The following is a 22,981-nucleotide window of genomic DNA, read 5'->3' on the forward strand; positions in this document are numbered from 1 at the left end:
CCCACAATGTCAAACCCTTTCAGGAATTACCCTCTGCCGAGTTCCACATGCCCCTGCACGTGTGATGTGTGGGCACCGCAGCCTCCAGTCATGCTGTCTCAGTGTCCTGCAGCTGTGGTGACAACACCCATTACATGTAGGGACAAAGACAACAAGCATATTTTCCTCATGGACAAGAAACACAGACAGACACATAGAAATCACAGTAACATCTTTATTATAAAACTGCTTAGGTGTCCAAAAGTTTCTGGAGTACTACAGGACCTCCCTTTGTTTCAGGTACTTTTTTTTCATTTCATAATGCATAAGAATTACTTTGTTAAATACAGGACAGATTTTTTTTTTTAAGTTCTCTCAAAATTCTTTCTATGTTCCAGTTTAAAATGTGAGGAAAGAAACCCAACAGACAAGGCATTCAGCATTCAAATTTAGCTTCTCCTTGAAAACAACCTCTAAAACCCATGTCAGCAGCTCAGTGTACACACAATTAAAGCACACAGAACTGAAGTTTCAAAAGAGAACACACTTTAGAAAGAGCAAAAGAAATACCCTTTATAGCACAGAGCAATTTAAAAGAAGTATGTTTCTGAATCGACAAGCAATACTCGCAAAGATACAACACAATTTGGTCTCAGATATAAAACTTGACTGACAGGAATGGAACGACCCATAGAACACTGCAAAAATAATTACAGAATTGAGTGTCAAGGACAAATACTTAATTTATATTAAAAATAGGAATTACTGAGGTAATTGGAACTGCCATTAGCTGGTTTGCACGTGCAAAAGGCTCGTTACTCATGTGCATGCAGATAGACTTTATACCTGAAAACTCTGCCACTGACATTTAGATGCTTTCTTTGGAAAACAGGAGCCCACTTACAAACTGTATTTACTCTCAAAGCCATTTTCATACTTCCCCAACATTCCGAATACAGCTTCACGTCAGGAATTACAGAAAGCCACATGGGTTATTTCAGAGATTTATGCTTAATAAAATAGCATCAGCAATTCCTCTGCAAAGGCAGATGTATGAAATAACATTTCAGGTAAGGTATCTGCCTCACCACCTTCTTTAACACCCGATTTAGGGGAAATGCATAGAGAGCTCCTCAAGCAATGGCCAGCCAGCAGTGCACCTGCAGCATCCTCATGAAGGGCGAAATGACTTTGGCGTGTTCAGCTCAGGCACCCACCTGGCAGCACCTTGCTGGGGCAGCGTCCAAAGGCTGAGCGGGAACAATCATTTGTGGATCACAGCCACCCTGGGATGCCCCAGCCAGGGCTGAGTTCACATGCTACATATGTTCTGGCAATTAGCGTCTTAATTAGCTGACACTTTACATTATAGTTAGTAATATATTTTAAAAAAAGGCATCTAAATAATTATTTCATAAATGAAAGAGTGCTGGAAAACTACCTGGCCAGAAACTGTGGAAGCAGCAGCTGGTGTTTTACTGTGTACACTGATTATGCTGAGATTAAGTCTTTCTTTGGTTAAGCATTAAATTCTACCATCAGGATTTGTTCCTCTTATTACTTTCAGGTACTTTTTTAAAAGAGTCCCCTTTGAGGGGTATGGTATACATTAAACAGAAAAATGAAAAGTAAAATAAATGTTTGTTATAGACAGGCAAAGCAGAGGGTTGTTGTGAAAAAAATTCTCATCATCCTTTTTTTTAATTAAAAAAAGCCCAAGTCACTACAGCTGTAAAGAGCAATCAGTCTTAGCGGCACATTTACTTATGTTTTCTTGGAACGGCACCAGCAAGCCTAGATACACAAACTAGTGTGTTCTGCTTGGAAGTCCAAACTTCAAGCAACGCTTGCATACTGCAGCATCCCTGCCTACAGCAGACTCTTCTGCATGATCTGGTTAGAGGATGCAATTGCTGAATTGGATCTTCTAACCAGCAAAAGATTAGGGAAAAGATGGATCAAACTGAGTCTTCAGTTGTGCATGCAATTTAAAAACAAAACAAACAAACAAAAAAACAACCCCACCAGCACAAAGAAGATACCTAACAAGGCACTGAAGAGATTTAATCTTCTTGAATACAAAGCTGATTTTACAAAGGCTCTTTTACATAATTGTATGCACAGCAAATAAGAAATATAAAATCTGTTTGGTACCCGGAAGGTATTAATCTTCATTCACGTCCAAGTCTACAAAGCAGACCGGGGTAAAAGGCATAGCCTTCAAAGTTACCAAACAGAACTGGTGAGCATGCACGTGTACGTAAACACAACTGCTGCAAGGATTTGGCATCAATCTGATACTGCAAAGCAATTTTTTTTAAACGCACTTCATACTGACATTTTAGTAATGTCAGTTCTTATAATGGATCTGACAGACAGATATCTGATTTGAGGGGGAAAGGCCTCCCCCCTCTTCAAGAATTTCCTAGTGTTTCCGCTTTGTTTTCATCAAGTACAAAGGGAGAAGGGAAGTCTTTGTTCTTCATGTATGCCTCCAGTCCCTGAGAACATGTGAAAACAGTACTGTTAGGTTGTAAATACATCAGACCGGCTACCTGCACTATTTTTAAGTCTACCTAAAGTCCTCAAAAGTTAAAAAGTCATAGGAAGGACAGACAACAGCAACAGTTTCCCCAGTGCAGAGCTGGAAATTGTTTCAGCCCCGTGCCTGGGGTTCATGAAGGACAGGCACCGATGAACAGTAATACAACAGATCTCAGAAACGAGCTTCCTGGGGAGGGACAGGCATGCAAAGGTGTGACCTTAACTCACATTAGACTAATCCTACCGAGAAACAGTCAAATTGCCTTGTTTTCATTTTGTTCTTACAACGCAGTTGTAACTTATAGCAATCGACTGTGAAACCTAGCAAAAACGTAAAGTTTTATGAATGCCCTTCCCCACAGTCCCCATACATCCTCCTGCAATCCACTATTTCTCACCCTGTCTGTACAACACAGGGAAGCTCCTCGTCTTGCTACTAAATGGAAAGAGCTTTCCCAGGACCAATTATTTTCAGAGAGACAAACTTGAGAAATCTGCTCTAAGACGTGGTTTCTCTAAAGCCAATGAACATACCACACTTATTCAGTATTCACTCACCATGGGAGATGGGCACAAATTCGCATACAGTGACCCTGTGGCTTTTGTAATTAGAATATTCTGCACTTTTCATTCAGAAGATCTCAAAGTATTTGTTAGTCTTAATGAAACTGTGCAGCCTCATTGCAAATCTCATTTTACCGATGGCTAAAACTGACAGTGAACAAACTGCTGAAGCGTAAACCATATTGGAACCATGAACAGAACACAGAGCCCAAGTCCTGGTTCCCTTGATCTTACCATTTCTCAGCAAGCCCAGGCTAAAGAAATCTCCCATGTTTGGAAGGAAATCAGATTCATACCCTGCACATTCCTAAAAATACCTCCATAGGTAGTTATTCTCACCTCTCCAAAGTAAGACACTAACGGAGAAATCTCACACACAGCTGGAGGATCTTCAGTTCCCGAGAGACTAGAGAAGAGAACACAGGATGAACTTCTTGCTATGCTTAAAAAACAGTGCATCTTCTTCGAAAGATGATCAAGAACAGGATATCCGGAAGGATTCACATGCACCAGACATTATTTGAACACAAAGTGTGAAAATAAAACAGAATTAGCAGGTCGCAAATATTTCTCATCAAAACATGAACATTGCTTTTATAGAGGTGCTTTTCAAGTAAAATGAACAGCTTGTGGGTTTAGTAAACTATGAGTTGATGAGCTAATAGCCCCACAAAGTAAAAGCAGCTTCCCATTCAGCTTTATGCAGGAAGTATCTGAATTGGTAACAGCTGATCCTTAAGCCCACCTCAGAATCTTGCTGGGCTTTAAGCGCTGGGGCCATATTCAGTAAAGCTGGTGAGGACTACAAATTACAATTCTGTGGGCTGGCTAAATCCAGAATGATGGAAAAGGTTGCCCCTGCATAACGAGCTCCTGTAGGGAGGAGTCAACTTATGACCTCAAGGGCAGGAATCTCTGCCAGAGGTAAAGCCCAGAGCACTGGGAGTTACTGTCTAGAGCACTCACAATCACGAATGGAGCAGGAACTGTAATTGACATGACTCTGCATGGTCAGAAAAGACCTGCTGAATGAAAATCATGACGAGTCATCCTATGATCAAACTAACGCCCGGTTTTGTAGAGCACAGTACATGCCATTAGCTAGCTGGCACGGTTCGGCAGCGACAGGCAGAGAAGGTCACAGAGGTTCGTACCTGAGTTTCTCTGGTATCCTGCAACCATTTTCATCCAGAAATCTGGCTCCAGCCTTGAGAGCCCAGCGGTAATGCTGGGCCAGGAGGGCTTGCCGAGCAGTGGTAGGAGTGTCTTTGTCAGCTGTGTCTGCATTTTTTAGTGGCGAGAACTCCTCTTCTCTCAAAACCTCAAACACCACAAAATTCCTACCAACAAAGGGGAGAAAACAATGATAATGAAAAACAAAGCGTGCCATCAAGCCTGTTGATATAATAACTTTCATATATATTTTAGGGAGCAGCAATGTATGCAGCCTGGGGCAGTCAAGCTAAGGAAAACCAATCTCCCATCTGAAGAGCAAAGAAGTACCAGGGCTGTATGATGGAAAAACACAAGCAGCAGCCCAGCCTCTTTAGAAACCTAACAGCAGCCTCACACCCCTCCAGAGCTGTGCATAGACAAGAGGAAAAGCAGGAGTTCTGCACAGAACCCACAGAAACCTCTCCAGGCACCAGGAGGCTCGTGGACAAAAAGCCTCAGCTCAGTGCATGGCAGGATGGAGAGAGCAGCAATGCCTGAAGCTCGGACCCGGCGCCCAGCTGTGCAACTCCCTTCAGAGCACCGCAGCCCTGCTCCAAGAAACAGCCACTCCACTTGGGAGTCTGTAGGCAAGGATCAACTGAGGCCACCAGTTCCCAGGGATGAATAAGCAATAGGGGAGGATTCACAGTTGAATGTTAAGTACAGCTGTTTACCAGAAATAGGAATGCAAATTAAAAGATCCCACAGCAGCATCTGTGCGTTTCTGCATTTCACATGTGAAGAACAGCTGCCAAGCTGTTTTTGCAGTGTTATTAAAAAAGCACAAGGAATCACTGCTTGCAAATGTGTCCTTTCAAAGCTCAGAACTCGGCACTGTTTCCATCACGCTGGTTTTGCCTTTGGTATGACACTTCTTTACTGAACACGTCAGGAAACAGAGGCCACTTCAAGCCTTGAGCTCTCTATCTTAAAGTAAAATCCTCTAAAAAGAAAAATACTATCCCCAAACAAAGATAATTCAGTTTGCCTGAGGTCACTTTTCGCCATTTATTTAAGCCTAAAACAGAATCTTTACTGCTGAATTCCTGACCTTGGAAAATAGGTTTTATAAGAACACTTATGCTAAATTCCTCAATGAGTAAAATCCCACATTCCCTAAACACAAAGTACCCCTGACTGCAACAACACTACAGCATCGCACTTCTCAGTTATGTTTTAGAGCTTGGCAAGTCAACACTGACAGTTCCCACAGCAACAGTAACTTGGCCCCAAGGTGCTTAAGCACAAAGGGTGTGAGCTGAGCCCCATGGAAAACCAGAGCTGCAGTTGCCATGGAAGCCACAATCCTGAAAGACCCCATTTCTGTGAGTCTGAATACTGCAACATGGGCTTGTATTAAATGTTGGCTTTACGCTCGATTTCTCTTTTTTTTTTTTCCCCCTTTCTTTCACAGGGCTGGCAGAGGTCAGGCCAGCTAACACATCCTCAGTGGAACAAACAGTTCTGGGACCACAGTCAGAGCAAGCCCGGCCACTGCCAAGCACCCCGTGACTGCACCTCTCGGAGCCTGCAGCATTACTGTTCTGCTGGCGCTTGGTATAGATCCAACAGCCTTTCTAACAACCCACAGACCACGCACTCCCTGGCAAGGCCTGTTACAACCTACAGTCATTCAAACAAACATTGAGAAGGGGAGGAAAAAAATAAAATCATGTCTGCCACTAACTTAGAGAACGGGAACACATCAAACACAAACTTCTCCAGCTTTATCCCGTTCGGTTTTAGCGGTTTTACCAGATTTCCCTCCTCGTCAATGTAGGGCACCTTCTTTATGGCTACGTGATGCTTCAGCTGCGGCTCATATTTCCTGGAAAAGGGGAAGAAACAAGTTCATTTACTTTGCGCCCATTTAGAAAAAAGTAGTACTCTTCTGGGAAGCAGATGGTTTATTACTGCTCTAGGTCATCTCTCAACTGTGGTGGGTGTTGCTCTCTCCAAATTGGTCCAAGTCACATCCAGGAAACACCTCCCTGAGCAGAGCAGCCCAGCCAGCAGCACTCCCTGCACCAGTGGGGTATGACAGGGTATAGCAAGAGAGGGAGCACCTAATGTCTAGCTGAAATTGCAGGCAGAGATAAAAAAAGGCAACCCAAATTGTCACCTGACCGGGATGACAATGGAGCAGAGCAGATCCCTCACATAAGGGTGGATCGAGCTCTTCAGGAAGGTTGTACGGCTGGTCACTGAATGCCCAGCACCACATCCCCATTTCCCAACACCAAGGTGCAGAGTCCTCCGCCAGCTTCACCCTCTCCCCAAACCTCTGTTGTCCCAAGAGATGGCATGGGTGACGTTCCCATTGAAACTCAGTGTGGGGCTGCATCACTGACCACTCTGCAGCCCATGTGGCTGCTCACCCTTTCAGGCCCAGGAAGGTCATGCACTGCTATACCTCGGTCGACGTAGCTAACAGTAAAGCGTGCAACCTCTTCATTGGGTAAGGCCTGAAGAGCACACTGGGGCTGTCAGAAAGGGCACACAGCTGGTTTGGACCGTTTGGAGGAGAGAGGAGGTGAAGAGCAGAGCAGGAGGTACCCATAACTGAAATTACAGAGTGGGAAACAAGAACACCCCCTCTCGGAGGCATTTCTGGGCTGCACAGCTGCCTAGCAGGTCTGCTGGAACTTACTGGGCCACCATCTCCAGGAACTCAACTGTGAAGAAATGGTTGCAGATATTGCCAGCGCTGTACATCAGTCCCCCATCGGGGCTTTGTTGCTGCGCAGTCTCCAGGCTGATCTCACTGTACTCCACCACCTGGTAGACGCCATCCACACAGCACACCACCCCGACAGGCTCTGTGGGGTAGGCCTTCTCCACCACCTGCAGCCACAGGACAGAGGGCTATGACAAGGAGGAAGAAAATCCCAGCGCTATTTCAACTTCCATGTACAAACGATCCTACAGGACTGTTGCACGCTGATCCTCCAGCACCTCAGGAGCACGGGCAGGGCAGTGCTTCAGAGTAGCATAGAGGCACATTTTGCCCAACAACTAGGCATAAAAACCAGTATTCAATCGCTTAATTGCACAGTTGCTCAGAAGACAAACCCGCCTGGGACCAGGGGTAGAGGTCTCTTGGACGCCTGGGTCCCAAATTTTTGGAGTCCCTGGACATCTGGGTCCCCTTAGGGATCAGGGGTCCTGGGGTGGGGTGTCCCCCAGATACCTGGGTCCCCTAGCATGGGGGTTCACCTCGACACCTGGCTCCCCTGGGGTGGTGGTCCTCCAGATGCCTAGGTCCCCTTAGATGAGGGTGTCCCAGATGCCTGGGTCCCCTGGGGTGGTGGTGTCCCGGAAGTAGGGGGTCTCTGACACCTGGATCACTTTGGGTGGGGGATCCCCTCAACGCCTGGGTCCCCAGGGGTGGTGGGTGTCCCAGACGCCTGGGTTCCTCAGATACCCAGGACCCCTGGATGCCTGGGTGCCCTGGGACTTCTTGGTGCCCCAGACACTTGGGTCCCCTGAGGTAGGTGTCCCCTGGATGCCTGGATCCTCTGTGGTGGGAGGTCTCCCAGACTCCTGGGTCTTTGTGGGTGAGGGTCCCCTGGGACATCTGGGACACCTGGAGTGGGTGGGTGGATAACCAGACTCCTGGGTCACCAGCCCACCCAAATGCCTCGGCCCCTGCAGGACACGCTGGTGGCCCTGGAAGCGCTGGCCCAGATTGGTTGCACTGGGGTGACACGGTCAGATCCAGCCTCAGCCCGGGGCTGTCCTAGCTGGGGGGGAGGGGGGCACCCAGGGGGACACGGGTGACACTGGGACCCAGCCTGCAGTTGCTGGAGAAGTTAAAAGAAATCAGCATACTGTGGGGCACTGTTCTTATCAAGGACTGTGACGTGGCATTAAATGAAAAATGTTTGCAGCTATTAGCCTTCAGCTCCCTGTTTGCATTAACAGTGTTAATGATTAAAGTGATATAAATCTCTCCTCAGCCACCTGCTGCTTTAGGGTGATATCCTGGTTTGAAGCTAAACAGAACCAATTTAGTGGCCAGCCCAGCCAAACCAGGACAGATGACAAAACCGGGCTGGTTTGGCTTTCCCTGTCTTCCACAGTGGGGCATAAGGAATGCCTCCATTAGACTTAAAGGTGCATTTACAAAACACAACGCAGTCCAATATGGCATCCAGATAGCCCAAGTGCTTTGCAGAAAGGGGAAGCAAATCCAGCTTGTAGTTTCCTGTGCAGTTACAGTCCCTGCTCTAATCGAAGTTTTCCACAGTACTGTGGGAAGAGAGGGGGAGGACACCCACAGGTAGGGACTCCGAATGCAACGCAGGCAGCAAGTAGCTCCCCTAAATCTGCTTGGACCAAGCCGCTGCTGGACAGAGGTCTGAACACCCCTGTTCATCTAAGCTAACCCTAGCCAGCAGCTTCCAAGTGTAATCAGACCTTAACTCCCTGTGGGAAAATGGCCCCGCTTAGCACTGCCTCACCTTTGCACCACAATCTGCCCCTTTGGAAACACAGAAGCCTATGAAGACTGGATCTGCCATTTTCACAAGGATATTGTCCACACAGTATACATGGACATACTGGATTCCACGCTGCTTCATGTCGTCCAAGATCTTATTATCCACCAAAGCACGGTATAAGCCACCGTTTCCATCTATAATGCAAGAGAAAAGAGAAAGCCCTGGTTAATTAGCGACTCTGCAGGTTTTTTTGTGGCTAGGAGCAAGAGCTGAAAGTCCTGAACAAACTTTCTTTAACAGCAGAGCAAGGAATGCTTTCTAGCCAAGAGTCAGTGCTACCAGATTTTACCTCCACCTCTGCCCCACAGTTCAGGCAAGCCTGTTCCCCTCCACATCTCAGACCCCTCACCTGCAGAGTGGGACCACGGGGACCAGCCCCAGAGAAGCATCACGAGGCTTTATGAAGCCTTGTAAAATCCTCAGAGGGAAAACACTAAAGGGCAAAACATTATGCAGAGGATGGGAAAAGCCTGTTACACTTCTCTTCCAGTGCAGAGCAAAAGCATATTTAAAACTCAGCCTGGAGAATAAGACTAAAATAAATCTTATTCTCTGTTTATCTTCCCCCCTCAACTTCACGGAATCACGGAGTTTTCAAAGTTGGAAGGGACCTCTAGAGATCATCTAGTCCCACTCCCCTGCTAAAGCAGGATTGCCCAGAGCACATTACTCAGGACTGCATCCAGGCGGGTCCTGAAAATCTCCAGAGAAGGGGATTCCACCACCTCCCTGGGCAGCCTGTGCCGGTGCTCTGTCACCCTCACCATAAAGAAGTTTTTCCGTGTATTTGAACGGAACTTCCTATGTTCTAACTTGGGCCCATTACCCCTCGTCTTGTCACTGGGAACCATTGAAAAGAGCCTGGCTCCATCCTCCTTCAGCCCACCCTTTAGATACTTGTACGCCATAATAAGGTCTCCCCTCAGCCTTCTCTTCTCCAGGCTAAAGAGTCCCAGCGCTCTCAGCCTTTCCTCATAAGGGAGATGCTCCAAGCCCTTCATCATCTTAGTTGCCCTTCGCTGGACTTGCTCCAGCGAACTGGGAGCCCAAAAATGGACACAGTATTCCAGTTGTGGCCTCACCAGTGCCGAGCAGAGGGGAAGAATGACCTCCTTCGACCTACTGGCCACACTCTTCCCTATGCAGCCCAGGATTCCATTGGCCTTTTTGGCAACAAGGGCACATTGCTGGCTCGTGGATAATTTACTGTCTACTAGGACCCCCAGATCCTTCTCCTCAGAGCTACTTCCCAGCAGGTCCGCCCCTAACCTATATTGGTGCTTTACGTTCTTCCTCCTCAGGTGCAGGACCTTGCACTTGCAACTTCCCAATGCCTTTTTAAAGGCTTGAACTGCAGCTGCATAAAAGACACCTGCACATTTGTTCATCACAGATCACACTTTTGTGGTTCCTCCTTTGACACCCCTGTCAGCTCAGGAAAACCACTCTGCAGCCACAAAACCACATCGCTGCAACACAGCCCCAACCAGGCTGCCTTCATCGTGTTCCTTACCATGTCCAGGTTAAGAGAAGATGAGAACTTCACTAGGTTACACATTGCAATCATTTTGGAAAGAGTTAATCTTCTTGCTGCTTTTTTACCCATTTCCAGCTATCAGCCCTGAAAGGGAGCTGGGATCCCGACAGTTTCCCCCCTGGGAGGCAGCACCCCAGGGACCTCGCGCACAGTCCTGCCAATGCACATTGTTCCTAACCTACAGCTGCAGGTTCCTAACCTGCGCCACTCCTAATCCTGCCAATACTCCCAGGCTTTGATAAAAAACATGTACTGTGGGCAAATCTCCAGCAAGAACTAAACAGAGATTGCTACACTATTGATCACCAGCCTGAAACATTTAACTGAACCCTCCCATGCTAATCAGAAGCATTAACACTGACCTCCAAAGACTACTCTGTGTGCCAAGGCTGGCTGATGGCCAGTAACTATTATCAACATATATCACATTACTGTACCATGTAAGAGTGAACAGCAGGGTACCTGGAGCCATAGCAATTTTCCCCTTCTCCTCCAAGATGGCCTTCCCATCAAAGGTGACAGCGGGCAGCATCCTCTGTTCAAACATGACCACGTTGGATTTATCCAGGTTGAAGTAGTTGTGCTCTACAAAGAACTCCTCTGTCGGCCCCAGCGTGAACTCACTTGTCATGATGTACCTGGGTAGGAATTGGTGCTGAGCAATGAGCAAGAAAAGCACAAGCAAAAGACAAAACTACAAAAGGGAGGAAACATGAAAGTGTTAAATGAGAGATACTACAGTATCCTGTGGTATACAACCAAGAGATCTCCTCCAGAACTCATCCCACAGGAAGGCTGCGCAGGGTCTTGTGCACAATCCTACCCACAGGCTTAGGTCCAACCAGGACAGAAGAGCCTTTCCCTAAATGTGAACTGCATCTGGATATATGAATGAGCTGGAAAACAAGGCAAAGGACAGTATGACAGCCTCATTCGCCCCAGATTCAAGCTGATGTTAAGTGTCTAAAGAAGCATTGACCAGCACAAGGTGCAGCTCAGAGTGAGCTGCAAATCCTCAGCAGCTCAGTCTGCCAGCACCTCTTCTGTGCCAAGGCGAACAGCAGCATTTTCAAATGTTGGCTGCATGATTTGTTCTTAAGTTTCTGTTTCCTCTTCTTCCAGCTCCACATTGCTGCTGTTTCTCCCTCCACTATCTCCCTTCAACAGTGGCTAAGAGCCATCCTCATCATCTACCCGTCAAGTGCTTCAACAACTATTGGCATAGGTACACAGGGTCACTGCCAGCATGCCAGGGTTATCAATCCCTTCCACAGGAGAGCCTGGACCTCACAAATACCCTAATTTACACTGCTGCAGCACAACATAGTCTGGCCTCTGATGTACTGTAGCAGCCAACTGCCTCTTCAGCCCTCGGAGAGGAACTGTAAACATCACCAGCAGATGTTGTACCCCGCAAAGCACCCATCCTGGCTTCCAGCAGCAGCAGGGATGGTGCATTTGCAATTCAGGTCATGTATGCATGGCTTCAGAAACAAACACAGTATGGACTCAAATCACCTTCTATCTCCAATTTGCGAAACAACGTGCTACCCTGAAGACCTTGCACCTGCTCCTTCCCTCTTCCCAAACTCTGGCTCAGACCAGACAGTGATTTCATAAAGGTATCTTTTCATAGTCTAACGAAGACCACTCAGCCGAAAACACTCCAAGCAGCATGCCGCAGCGCCTTCCTCTCTCTCCCCCACCACATCCCATAGGGAATTCATATTTTGCACCTTGCACAGAGCTAGTCTCTTTTGAAGCCTGGAGGCCTTTGAAAGCCAGGAGCAGCCAGGAGAGACAGCAGACAGCTGTAAACAGCAACAGCAGGAGGTGGCCTGAAAATGGAGCACGACAAGCATTTACTGCTGCAGGGGGAAGAGGGTTTTTTGCTGCAGCAGATACTGCAGGCAAGGGGAGGCAGAGGGTCTTGGAAGGTGAGCTCTAGGCAATCTCTCCCTCCATGCAGGAGCCTGAGAAAACGCAGCACAAACAGATGAAATCTCTTGCAAAGCATGTGGAACAGGCACTGAAAAGTGCTGTTTATAGCGTTGTCAGGGACTGTGCTTGAAAAGACAGCTTGCTGCAGCAGTTAGGGCAGTGGTCAGTCATTCAAGGGCAGTGGTTGGTCTCTCAAGTCTGCAGACGAAGACCTGCCACTTCTTATCCCTGCACACGCTCCTCCAGCTGCTGGCATCACAAATCCCGCCGACAAAAGGCTCTGCCCTGATGTATCTCTGTACAGCAGCCACCAAAGCACTTCTAGAAGACAGCATAGGTAAGACTGCAATGCAAAGAGCTCTGCACAGAAGGTGTGTGGCAACAGGTCACCTACCAGGGGATGGCACACTTGCAGTGGTGTCTCTGGCCAGCAAGCTGCTCCACTTTGCGGATTCTTTCTGCTTGGATCTGATACAAAGTCTTGCCACTGGGCAACCCCACGTTGTACATGCCCTTGGGGTAGCTCACTCCCAGGCGAGTTCCTTGTCCTCCAGCCAGGAGCAGCACTGCCACCTTGTTCTGCGAGATCTGATGCAAGCCTGAATGGGAGAAAGAACCCCAAGGGAACATAAGAACCACAAAAGCAATCAACACCCCGCGCCCTTCTCCTGAGCCTTTCTGCAGAGCTCAGGCAACAGCCAAAAGCTGCCAGTTCAATGTCCACTGCTGGCAGTTCAGAGAGAAATATGATGCTGCACGCAATACGAAAAAAATCATTTCACCTCTTTGATGCAGCAGTTTCCTCCCTCCAGAGAGGTGGGAGATGTCCCTTATGGTTTTCAAGGCTTACTTTGATAAAGCCATAGCTGACCCAACCTAGGGCTGGGTATGGTCCTGTTCCAAATAGGGGTTGGACTAGAGACCTCCAGAGGTCCCTTATCACCATCATTTCTACATTCCAAATAAGCAAAGTCTCATCATCTTCAGTAAAGCATGGGCATTTCTGGAATCCACCTTATCAACTATCTGTATGTGTGCTCCAGCTTCTGTTGGGCTTCAGTCAGGACTAATAATACAGCCAAGCCTGCAGAAACCACATCTCCCACTATCTAATTAAAAACAATTATCATTTCTCCCAACAAACCAGGGGAGTCCAGAACTTGGGGAAGAACCAGACCACATAATAAACACCCAGCTCATTGGTTTTGTTCTCTGCCTTCTCTCAAGCCATCATCACAGTAACGACTGACAACTGTGAGAAAGATTCTTCCTTATGTGCTGGTCTTGGCTGGGACAGAGGTAATTTCCTTCACAGTAGTTAGTATGGGACTATGTTTTGGATTTGTGCTGGAAACAGTGTTGATAACACAGGGACGTTTTAGTTATTGCTGAGCAGTGCTTGCATAGAGTAAAGGCCTTTTCTGCTCCCCACCCCACCAGTGAGGGCTGGAGGGGCACAAGAAGTCGGGAGGGGACACAGCTGGGACAGCCGACCCCAACTGACCAAAGGGCCATTCCATACCATAAAGCATCACGCTCAGCATATAAAGCTGGGGGAAGAAGAAGGAAGGGGGGAATGCTCAGAGTGACAGCGTTTGTCTCCCCAAGTCACTGTTCCGCGTGATGGAGCCCAGCTTTCCTGGGGATGGCCGAACTCCCGCCTGCCCATGGGAAGCAGTGAGTGAACTGCCTGTTTTGCTTTGCTTGTGTGCGCGGCTTTTGCTCTACCTATTGAACTGTCTTATCTCAACCCACGAATTTCCTCACTTCTACCCTTCCGATTCTCTCCCCCATCCCGCTGGGGGAAGTGAGCAAGCAGCTGCGTGGTGCTTAGTTGCCGACTGGGGTTAAACCATGACACCTTAGGGAACGCTTTGCGTTCCTCCAGGAACATAGTGAGCTCTGGGACTGCCCAGGTCAAAAGCCACAGCTCTGCTGCTGTGAGGTAGTATCAGAGCCTTTTGCAACCTAATGCAAGAGGTCTACCACACATCGCTGAGCCTGCCACCACTCCCTGCAGTCCAGGACAGCCCATGCTTCACCCCAACCTCCGAGAAGAAAACACCCAACTTTTAACCACATCTGGGACTAAAAAATTCCTGACTTGGACCGAAAGACACAGGGACCAAAGATGCTGAATTAGAAGAAAAACAGGATTGTTTTTATACTCATCTTTAAATAGCTGGCTGTTTAAACGAGCAATAGAGGGACAATACCAATTGCTGCTCTAACAACCTGGCTTGGTTTTAATTCTGTTCAAACATCCAGCTTTCAGCAATAAAACCAGACATAAGACATGCATGACATTGCAGTAATCCTATTGACCTCCCCATGCTTACAATTTTCAGTCCCACCACAGCAGTAACACCATGTTTCTGCCTAAATATACCCTTTTGGGAAAGGCTGGTAATGGCTGCTCAGGCATACCAAAGGAAGCCGGTGACGCAGCCCTGCCATCGCTTTGCTGCAGAGAGACCCTCCGAGTTCACAGGGCCACAGAAGTGTTGGCTGGAAGCCACCTCTGGATATCCACAGTCCACCCTCCCGCTTCAAGTGGGATTAGGAGAGCTCTCTAGAGGGAAACCTGTGCTGAGGGTGGAAGTCTTGGGATTTCAAAGTTTCAGGAGGTCCTTGGATAGAGTGGGAAGCTTGAATGGCTTTAAACATAAAATTTAAAAGGCACAGATGATAGCACTGGATGAGCTGTATGGCGATGCAAATAAAATAAGCATAATTCTGCGCAACAAACCCCAAGCAATTAACGCTCCTTTGCATCTTTACTGAACTACCCAATGCAAAAGACTTAAAGCACAGAGCAGAGGCTCCAAGGTATTAGATACGGCACTATTACTTGCTCTGGTCCCTGGCACGTGGTTTGCAGCTGGAGCACCTCCATTGTCGACCTCCATCAACCATCTCCCTCGACACAGCACTCCTCCATGCTCCTACTGCCCATCCTTACCTGAGCCTTGCCTTACCGCAGGGCTGGGGCACGCTTCTCCGCTTGGCCTCGCGTGTGGGATCGAGGCAGCACCCAAGCAGCACTGTGCTAGGCTGGCAGGCTCCTTCCGCCAAACCTGACCCAAAACTTCCCAGAGGAAAAAGAAAAATGAAGGGAGGGAAGAATTTATGGAAGAAAAAAAAAAAAAATCTAAAAAAGTTCCCCTGTGGGACACTTTGAAACTGTTCCATTTCAAACAGGCAATAAAAACATTTTAAAAACCCTAAATAATCTAGAACTTGAAACTGCTTGAGCTAATGTATTTCGCATTGATTTTAAAAAAAGCTGCCTGAGGTCTGATCTGCTGTTCTCAGTTGCTGCAGCTCGGGGAGTGCTGCTTTGGGGTCCAACTGAGATTCACCCACCAGTGGACCAAGTCAGGCACTTGCCCCATTCCATCCCTGTCACGGCACCGCTGGGCTCACACCGACAGACACACTCTCGTCCTGATGCAACGGACCACATCTCACCAATCTCAAATTCCAGGTTTATGCACAGCAATAGGCTCTGACCAAGGGGCATCACTCACATGAAGCTCTGGAGCAAACACCGTATTGGAAAATGGTCTCTAAATTGGAGAGACACAAATTTGACACAGGGACCACTCAGTGGATAAGGGAATGGGTGGACAGTCTCACTCAAAGAGTTGTGGTCAACAGCTCCATATCCAAGTGGAAAACAGTGACCAGTGATGTTCCTCAGGGGTTGGTACTGGGATTGGTGCTGTTTAACAACTTTGTCGGCGACACGGACGGTGGGATTGAGTGCACCCTCAGCAAGTTTGCCAACGATACCAAGCTGCGGGGAGAGATTGACATGCTGGAGAGGAGGGATGCCAGGATTGAAAGCTGGGCCTGTGCAAAACTCATGAAGTTCAACCAGGCCAAGTGCAAGGTCCTGCACCTTGGTTGAGGAAATCCCAAGCACAAATACAGGCTGGGCAGAGAATGGATTGAGAGTAGCCCTGAGGAGAAAAGCTTGGGGGGTGTCGGTTGATGAGAAACTCAACAAGAGCCGGCAATGTGTGCTTGCAGCCCAGAAAGCCAACCGCATCCTGGTCTGCATCAAAAGCAGCGTGGCGAGCAGGTGAAGGCAGGGGATTCGGCACATCTGCTCTGCTCTCATGAGACCCCACCTGGAGTACTGCATCCAGCTCTGGAGTCCTCAGCACAAGAACATGGACCTGTTGGAGCAAGGCCAGAGGAGGCCATGAAGATGATCCGAGGGCTGGACCTGCTCAGGTGGTGGTCGCTGCCTCTTGCTTGAGGGTGTCGCAGAGGAGGAAGGGAACCCATGAGGATGGATCCCACCCAGGCATCCAGGTAACTATAGACCTGTCAGTCTAACCTCGATACCAGGGAAGGTCATGGAGCAGGTCATCTTGAGTGCCATCAAAACCCACATAATGGGCAACCAGGGGATCGGGCCTAGTCAGCATAGGTTTACGGAAGGCAGGGCCTGCCAGACAAACCTGATCTCCTTCTATGACAAGATAACCAGAATATTGGACGAGGGAAAGGCTGTTGATATTGTATACCTGGACTTTCAAAAGCATTCAATACTGTCCCCCATACAATTCTCATGGAAAAACTGGCTTCGCACGGCCTGGATGAGCATACAATCCGTTGGATCAAGCACTGGCTGACTGGAAGGTCCCAAAGAGTGGTGCTCAATGGATTTAAATCCAGCTGGCGGCCGGTCACAAGTGGTGTGCCTCAGGGCTCAGTGTTGGGACCATTTCTGTTTAACATCTTTATTGATGATCTCAATAAGAACATAGGGTGTATCATCAGCACATTCGCAGATTACACCAAGTTAAGCAGGAGTGTTGATTCCCAGGAGGATAGGGAAGCTCTACAGAGAGACTTAGATAGATTGGATCATTGGGCCAACATCAATGGCATGAGTTTCAACAAGGGCAAGTGCCAGGTTCTGCACTCGGGCCACAATAACCCCATGCAACGCTACAGGCTTGGGGAAGTGTGGCTGGAAAGCTGCCTGGCAGAAAGACACCTGGGGGTTCTAATTGACAAGCGGCTGAATATGAGCCGGCAGTGTGCCCAGGTGGCCAAGAAAGCCAACGGCATCCTGGCTTGTATTAGAAATAACGTGGCCAGCAGAAGTAGGGAGGTGATTGTGCCCCTGTACTCAGCACTGGTGAGGCCGCACCTCGAGTACTGTGTCCAGTTTTGGGCACCTCAATACAAGAGAGATATTGAGGTGCTGGAGCAAGTGCAGAGGAGGGCAACAAAGCTGGTGAAGGGCCTAGCAAACAAATCATATGAAGAGCAGTTGAAGGAGCTGGGATTGTTTAGTTTGAGGAGGAGGAGGCTGAGAAGAGAACTCATCACTCTACAACTATTTGAAAGGACACTGTAGAGAGGCTGGTGCTGGTCTCTTCTCACAGGTAATTAATGACAGAACAAGAGGGAATGGCTTCAAGCTCCAACAGGGTAGATTTGGACTGAACATTAGGAAAGAATTTTTTACAGAAAGAGTGGTCGGGCATTGGAATAGACTGCCCAGGGAGGTGGTTGAGTCACCATCCCTGGATGTGTTTAAGACACGGTTAGATGTGGTGTTGGGGGATATGGTATAGGGGAGAACTTTGTAGAGTAGGGTAGATGGTTGGACTCGATGATCCCAAGGGTTTCTTCCAACCTAGACAATTCTATGATTCTATGATTCTATGACTCCTAGAGGCAGATGGGTCTAGGTCAGGGCTGCACGGTTAAATTTAAGAATTTTACCAAACAGGCTGAGAGAGTTGGGGTTGTTCAACCTGGAGAAAAGAAGACTCCAGGGATGCCTTATAGCTCCTTCCAGTATCTGAAGGGGCTACAGGAAAGTTGGGGAGGGACTTTTTACAAGGGCATGTAGTGATAGGACAAGGGGTAATAGCTTCAAACTGGAAGAAGACAGATTTAGATTAGATATCAGGAAGAAGTTTTTCACTCTGAGGGTGGTGAGGCACTGGAACAGGTTGCCCAGAGAAGCTGTGGCTGCCCCATCTTTGGAGGTGTTCAAGTCCAGGTTGGACAGGGCTTGGAGCAACCTGGTCTGGTAGAAGGTGTCCCTGCCCATGGCAGGGGTGTTAGGACTAGATGATCTTTAAGGTCCCTTCCAACCTATTGTATGAAAAGCCTGCGAGGTCCCACTTTGTCATGCAGCACGCAGCACAAGCAGCTGCGATCCTCGGCCACAACTCAAGGGTGCCAAGGCTGGCATGACCCCACTGAAATGGGGATGTCCCAGAGGAGATGGCAGCTCTCAAAAGTTTCCTATGCAGTGACCAGAAGACGGGATCAGCCCAAGGGTGATTTGGCATCTCACACCCACCTCCCAGAGGGGCTACTCACTGCAGGAACCAAAACCTCGACCTAAGCGGGATGAACCCAAGCCCAAAGCAATATCACTGATAACATCAATGGTGTCATTCTCTGTCTCTTCCCAAAATCCGGCAGACTGACGGGGCTGTATTCCCGGGAGAGGGCTGACCACAGCACGCACGAACAACCCAGCAAGGCGACTCTCCTTCCCATCATTTATGGCATTCCCAGTATTTCCAGTGAAACCCTACAACTCCCAGAGAGTTTTTCCAAGTTTCTGATCTTAGGTTGCCATGAAAATTAATATCCATCAAAATTAAAGTAGGTCTGCTGTCACTTCCCAGCTGTAAAACTACTAATATTCACGACTAAAGTTCATAACAACTGACTCCTCCTGCAGTAAATGGAAATATTTATCCCTCTTAAAAAAACACCCACTTTATTTTCTGCAGCATGAGAAATACGAACAGCTCAACCAAACAAAATAGGGAAGATGTGTCGGCTGTTAGATACCCACCAATGCTGCAGCAAGACTTATTCTGCATAGAAAGTAAAAAACAAAAATAGATTTTGCAGGAAGAACAGATTGATCTTGCAAGATCAGACTGAATTCTCCTGCTGAACAGGCGCATCAGCTCAATTACAACAGCAGTCAGCAAGAGAAGAATAAAGCAAAAAACCAAAAATCCTTAATTCTGCAGAGCAGTCGGATAACCGGAATGGCTCATCAAATGCTCTGATGAAACGGGAGCTACGTGCACCCCATGCCCGAGAGTTAGATTTCATTAATAAAATATTTACAGAATGTAAAATTGTCTCTGCTAGATTTATACCATCATCTCTAAGGCTGCCTAGAAGATGTGATTGCTTAACTTTTCTGTTTAAGATCTGAAAGCAAATCTGACCAGGCTAAGTTTTATCATCTCAGAGACAATAACAGTGCTATTCTTTTTTTTTCTTTTTTTTTTTTTAACTATTAAAAAATATCTTGGGTTCCCAAACCAAATTTTGAGTTGCCTGGTTCTTTTAACCATCTTTTTTTTTTTTTTTTTTTAATCACAGGAAAGGGGGAAGGGGAAAGGAGGAGACATCATTTCAGTTGTTCAGTCTTTGTTTGCAGAGGACATGCTGCAAGTGGGAGCTGCTGGGAACCTGGACACCAGTGGACAGAGCACAGTCGAGCTCAGCTGAGGGGGGGACCCCTCAGCCACAGGCTCTCTCAGCTGTACAGCCTCAGGGACAGTGAGCAGCAGGTCAGGACTGCTCACTATGCTCTCGTCCAGCTCAACACTGTGAGCAGCTCGCTGGAATCAAGAGCCTTTTGGAGCCTGCATCCCCTCAGAGACCCACAATCCCCGCAAAGCCTGTGCCACCCATGCCAGCTCCACTGGGAAATACCATGCGGGAGCACCAGGACGCCCCTGGGGATGAGGCCACGTCCACAGGGACACGTGGCATGCCAGCACTGCCCGGGTTCAGCGGCACAAAGTCTCGCTCCTGACTGCCCTCCCCCAGGAAATAAAACCAAGGGCCGATTCCCATCTCCACCTTTAAACTGATCATAAAAGCAAACCGAAGGGAAACAGAGGAACCGTGTCCCCCTCTCCTGGTAGAAATCAAAAAACGCTGTCTGCAGGACTGATGTGGCTCAGGGCCAATCCGGACTTTGGGGCTGGGCAACTTGTGTGCAGTGCCGGTAGTCTCAACCACGCCGGACCTTCTGGACTCCTGCAAGCAGCGCTCGCAACAAGCGAGGCCAGCCCTGTGCAGCATGCCTTCCCTTCCCTGCTGCAGACAGCGGCACAAGGCAGATACGCCGGTTCCTTGTTGGCCTGGCTGGGCAGTAGACGAAGGACCCAGTTTGGTAAAATTCTTAAATTTAACCGTGCAGCCCTGACCTAGACCCATCTGCCTCTAGGAGTCATGGGTTCCCTTCCTCCTCATTGCGACAACCTCAAACAAGAGGCAGGGACCACCACCTGAGCAGGTCCCCAACCAAACCCCACCGGTTAGGTCTGGGCAGCCGCCGCAGTGCTGGCTGGGCACTGGCACCCTCCTCTGCTTGGCTGGAGATGTGAGCACGGCTGATGGAAAGCCTGGCTGGACCAAACACTCGTGGCCGCTGGGTCACCAGAGTTTCCTCCCGCTCCCTCCATCATCACTCAGCCCCATCAGCGAAGTCTGACGTGGCAGAAAAGCTCCTCTGCCCTGTGACCCTGCCACTTCTATTTTTGCTTTTGTTCAGAAATATTTACACCCCTGCCCACACATCCCCACCTCTCTGCTGGCAGGTTTCGGTCAAGGCTGTGCAGACACAGATACTTTCCACAATTTAGGCAAGTGTCTCTCCAACCACAGTGTGTTTTTTCTGGCTTCCTTTTCTTAATGATGATTATTTTTAACAGTGTATAAAGAAGGAGGGGAGGCACATCTGAACCTTTGTAAATAAATGAAACAGAGCGTGCACTTGGAAAAAGGCACAGGATGTCAGTGTAAAACATACAGGCTTTGGGGGGAGCACAGCTGCTGCCATCCAGCTGCCACTGCCCCCATCACCTCCATTTTTCACACCCCCACGGGGTGACCAGGGAAAGCCACCAGCATCTACCGGGCTCCAAAACCCAAGGATGCTGGGCTTCCCTGGGCTTCTTCCACACTACCCATCCCCTCTGTTCCCAGGTCTCCCTCCTGCACTGCTGGTGGCATGGCCTGGATGGGGCTCTGTGCCAGCCCCCGCGCTAAGCAGGAGACCTACCTTTGCCTCCAAAAGCTGTCTGGGAGACCACCCCCATGCCCCGATTTTGGCAGCAACGCGAACCCTTTGCTCCCACGCTCCCCCAGGGCTTCACCTCCACCCATGAGGCACAGCATCACCCCGTGTCCTCCCGAGCACACGCTCTCCAGCCACTCTATGTAGCAGCTAAGAGCCAAAATTCAATGTCTTGGCCCCAAAGTGCCACCACAGCCCCCACTGCGCACCAGGGATGTGGCTGCCTGTGTTCGGAGCCTGGCGGTACAGCCGGAACCCCAAACCTGTCTCCTCCCTGCCTGCCTGGCCGTCGCCCCCGGGCTACTGGATGCCACCCCACGGGTGGTACCGCAGGGCACGGCTCCACCGGGGCTCCCAGCACCGGCCGGAGCTCCGCGGGGACGGCCGTACCCCCCGAGCACCCCGCGCCGGGGTAGGGACGCGGCCAGCCCGGCCCGCTCCCGCCGCCGCCGCCCTGCCGGTTTTAAGACAGCCCCGGCTGGTTTTGAGGACAAATCTCAGCGGTTTTAGCCCCTGGGAGGCGGGCGGGCCGCGCTGGGGAACCCGCCGGGACAGCGGCCCCCGTGCCTCCCGCCCCCCCCCCCCGAGGGCCCGGCCCGGGGCAGGCGGCCCCGCGCCCCGCTCACCTTCCGCCTCCCAGCGCTCCAGCGCGGCGGGGCCGCTGCGGCGGATGCTGCCCAGCAGCCGGGCGGGGAGCGGCTCCATCCGGCCGTCCAGCCGCTCCGACGGGCCTCGCTGGCGGGCTCCGGCCGCCGCCGCCAGCCGGCAGTGCTCGCCCAGCCCCGGCGGCAGCGCCGCCAGCAGCGCCCCGCGCTGCGCCGGGCCCAGCTCGGCCCAAAAGCGCAGCAGGTGGCTCTGCCCGCAACGCGCCAGCCGCGCCCGCGCCTCCTCGGGCGGCCCCATGGCCACCGGCCCGCCGGCCTCTGCCCGCCGCCGCACCGGGCCGGGACGGGCGGGGCGGGACGGGGCGGGATGGGGAGGGGAGGGCGGGGCGGGGTCACGACATGGCGGCCGCGGGTGCGGCCTACAGCGCGCTCCTTGGGCGGCCCTGCGCTCTCGTCCCAGTGCGGTCGCTACCTCGGCCCCGCGGCACCCTGCCGCCCCCCGCCGCCGCGGGGTCCCCGTGCCTGCCCGGTTCCTGGCCCTGTGCTTGCCCGGGGCTTGTCTGGTGCTCTGCCCGGCGAGGCAGCCTGCCTTCGGCCAGCGCAGCATTTTCTCCCCTGGCCGAATTCGCGGCCTTTCTGCCGTGGGCTGCGCCAGCTGCTGGGAGATGCTGTTTGGCTGATGGGGTGTATCCGGAGGGGTCCCCAGAGGTGCTGGGACCTCCGGACCTGGGAAAGTCTCACACCCCGTCTTGCACCCGCTCTTGCAAACGTATGGAAAAGCTCATGGGGTTACTTCAGCACAGCAGCTGGAGGTGGGTCCTGCCCGACCCCAGCCATGACGCCTGCTGCAGGGCCAGGCCCCCCCCAGCTCCCCATCGAGACGCAGCACCAGCAGCGAAGCGACTAGAGACGAAACCCCAAAGGCCGAGGCCGGGCTAGGCAGGGGGTGTCAGGAGGCACAGAGCGAAGCAGCCCCTCCTGTGGCCCATACCGG

The 22,981-nt window shown here is 50.1% G+C and overlaps 1 protein-coding gene across 1 annotated transcript; it reads right to left on the bottom strand.

The window, feature by feature from the left end:
* Nucleotides 1-200: 200 nt before the first annotated feature.
* Nucleotides 201-13,081, bottom strand: UAP1L1 (UDP-N-acetylglucosamine pyrophosphorylase 1 like 1). Its single transcript, XM_082492763.1, has 8 exons — nucleotides 12,677-13,081; nucleotides 10,804-10,979; nucleotides 8,766-8,938; nucleotides 6,953-7,146; nucleotides 5,990-6,130; nucleotides 4,242-4,427; nucleotides 3,427-3,493; nucleotides 201-2,480 (listed from the first exon to the last, which is right to left on the bottom strand). Exons 1-8 carry the CDS (start codon nucleotides 12,910-12,912, stop codon nucleotides 2,394-2,396), a joined length of 1,260 nt encoding a protein of 419 aa, XP_082348889.1. The 5' UTR covers nucleotides 12,913-13,081; the 3' UTR covers nucleotides 201-2,393.
* Nucleotides 13,082-22,981: the final 9,900 nt, after the last annotated feature.

This window comes from Vanellus vanellus, assembly GCF_965231255.1.
Source record: "Vanellus vanellus genome assembly, chromosome: 18".
NCBI classification, from domain to species: Eukaryota; Metazoa; Chordata; class Aves; order Charadriiformes; family Charadriidae; genus Vanellus; species Vanellus vanellus.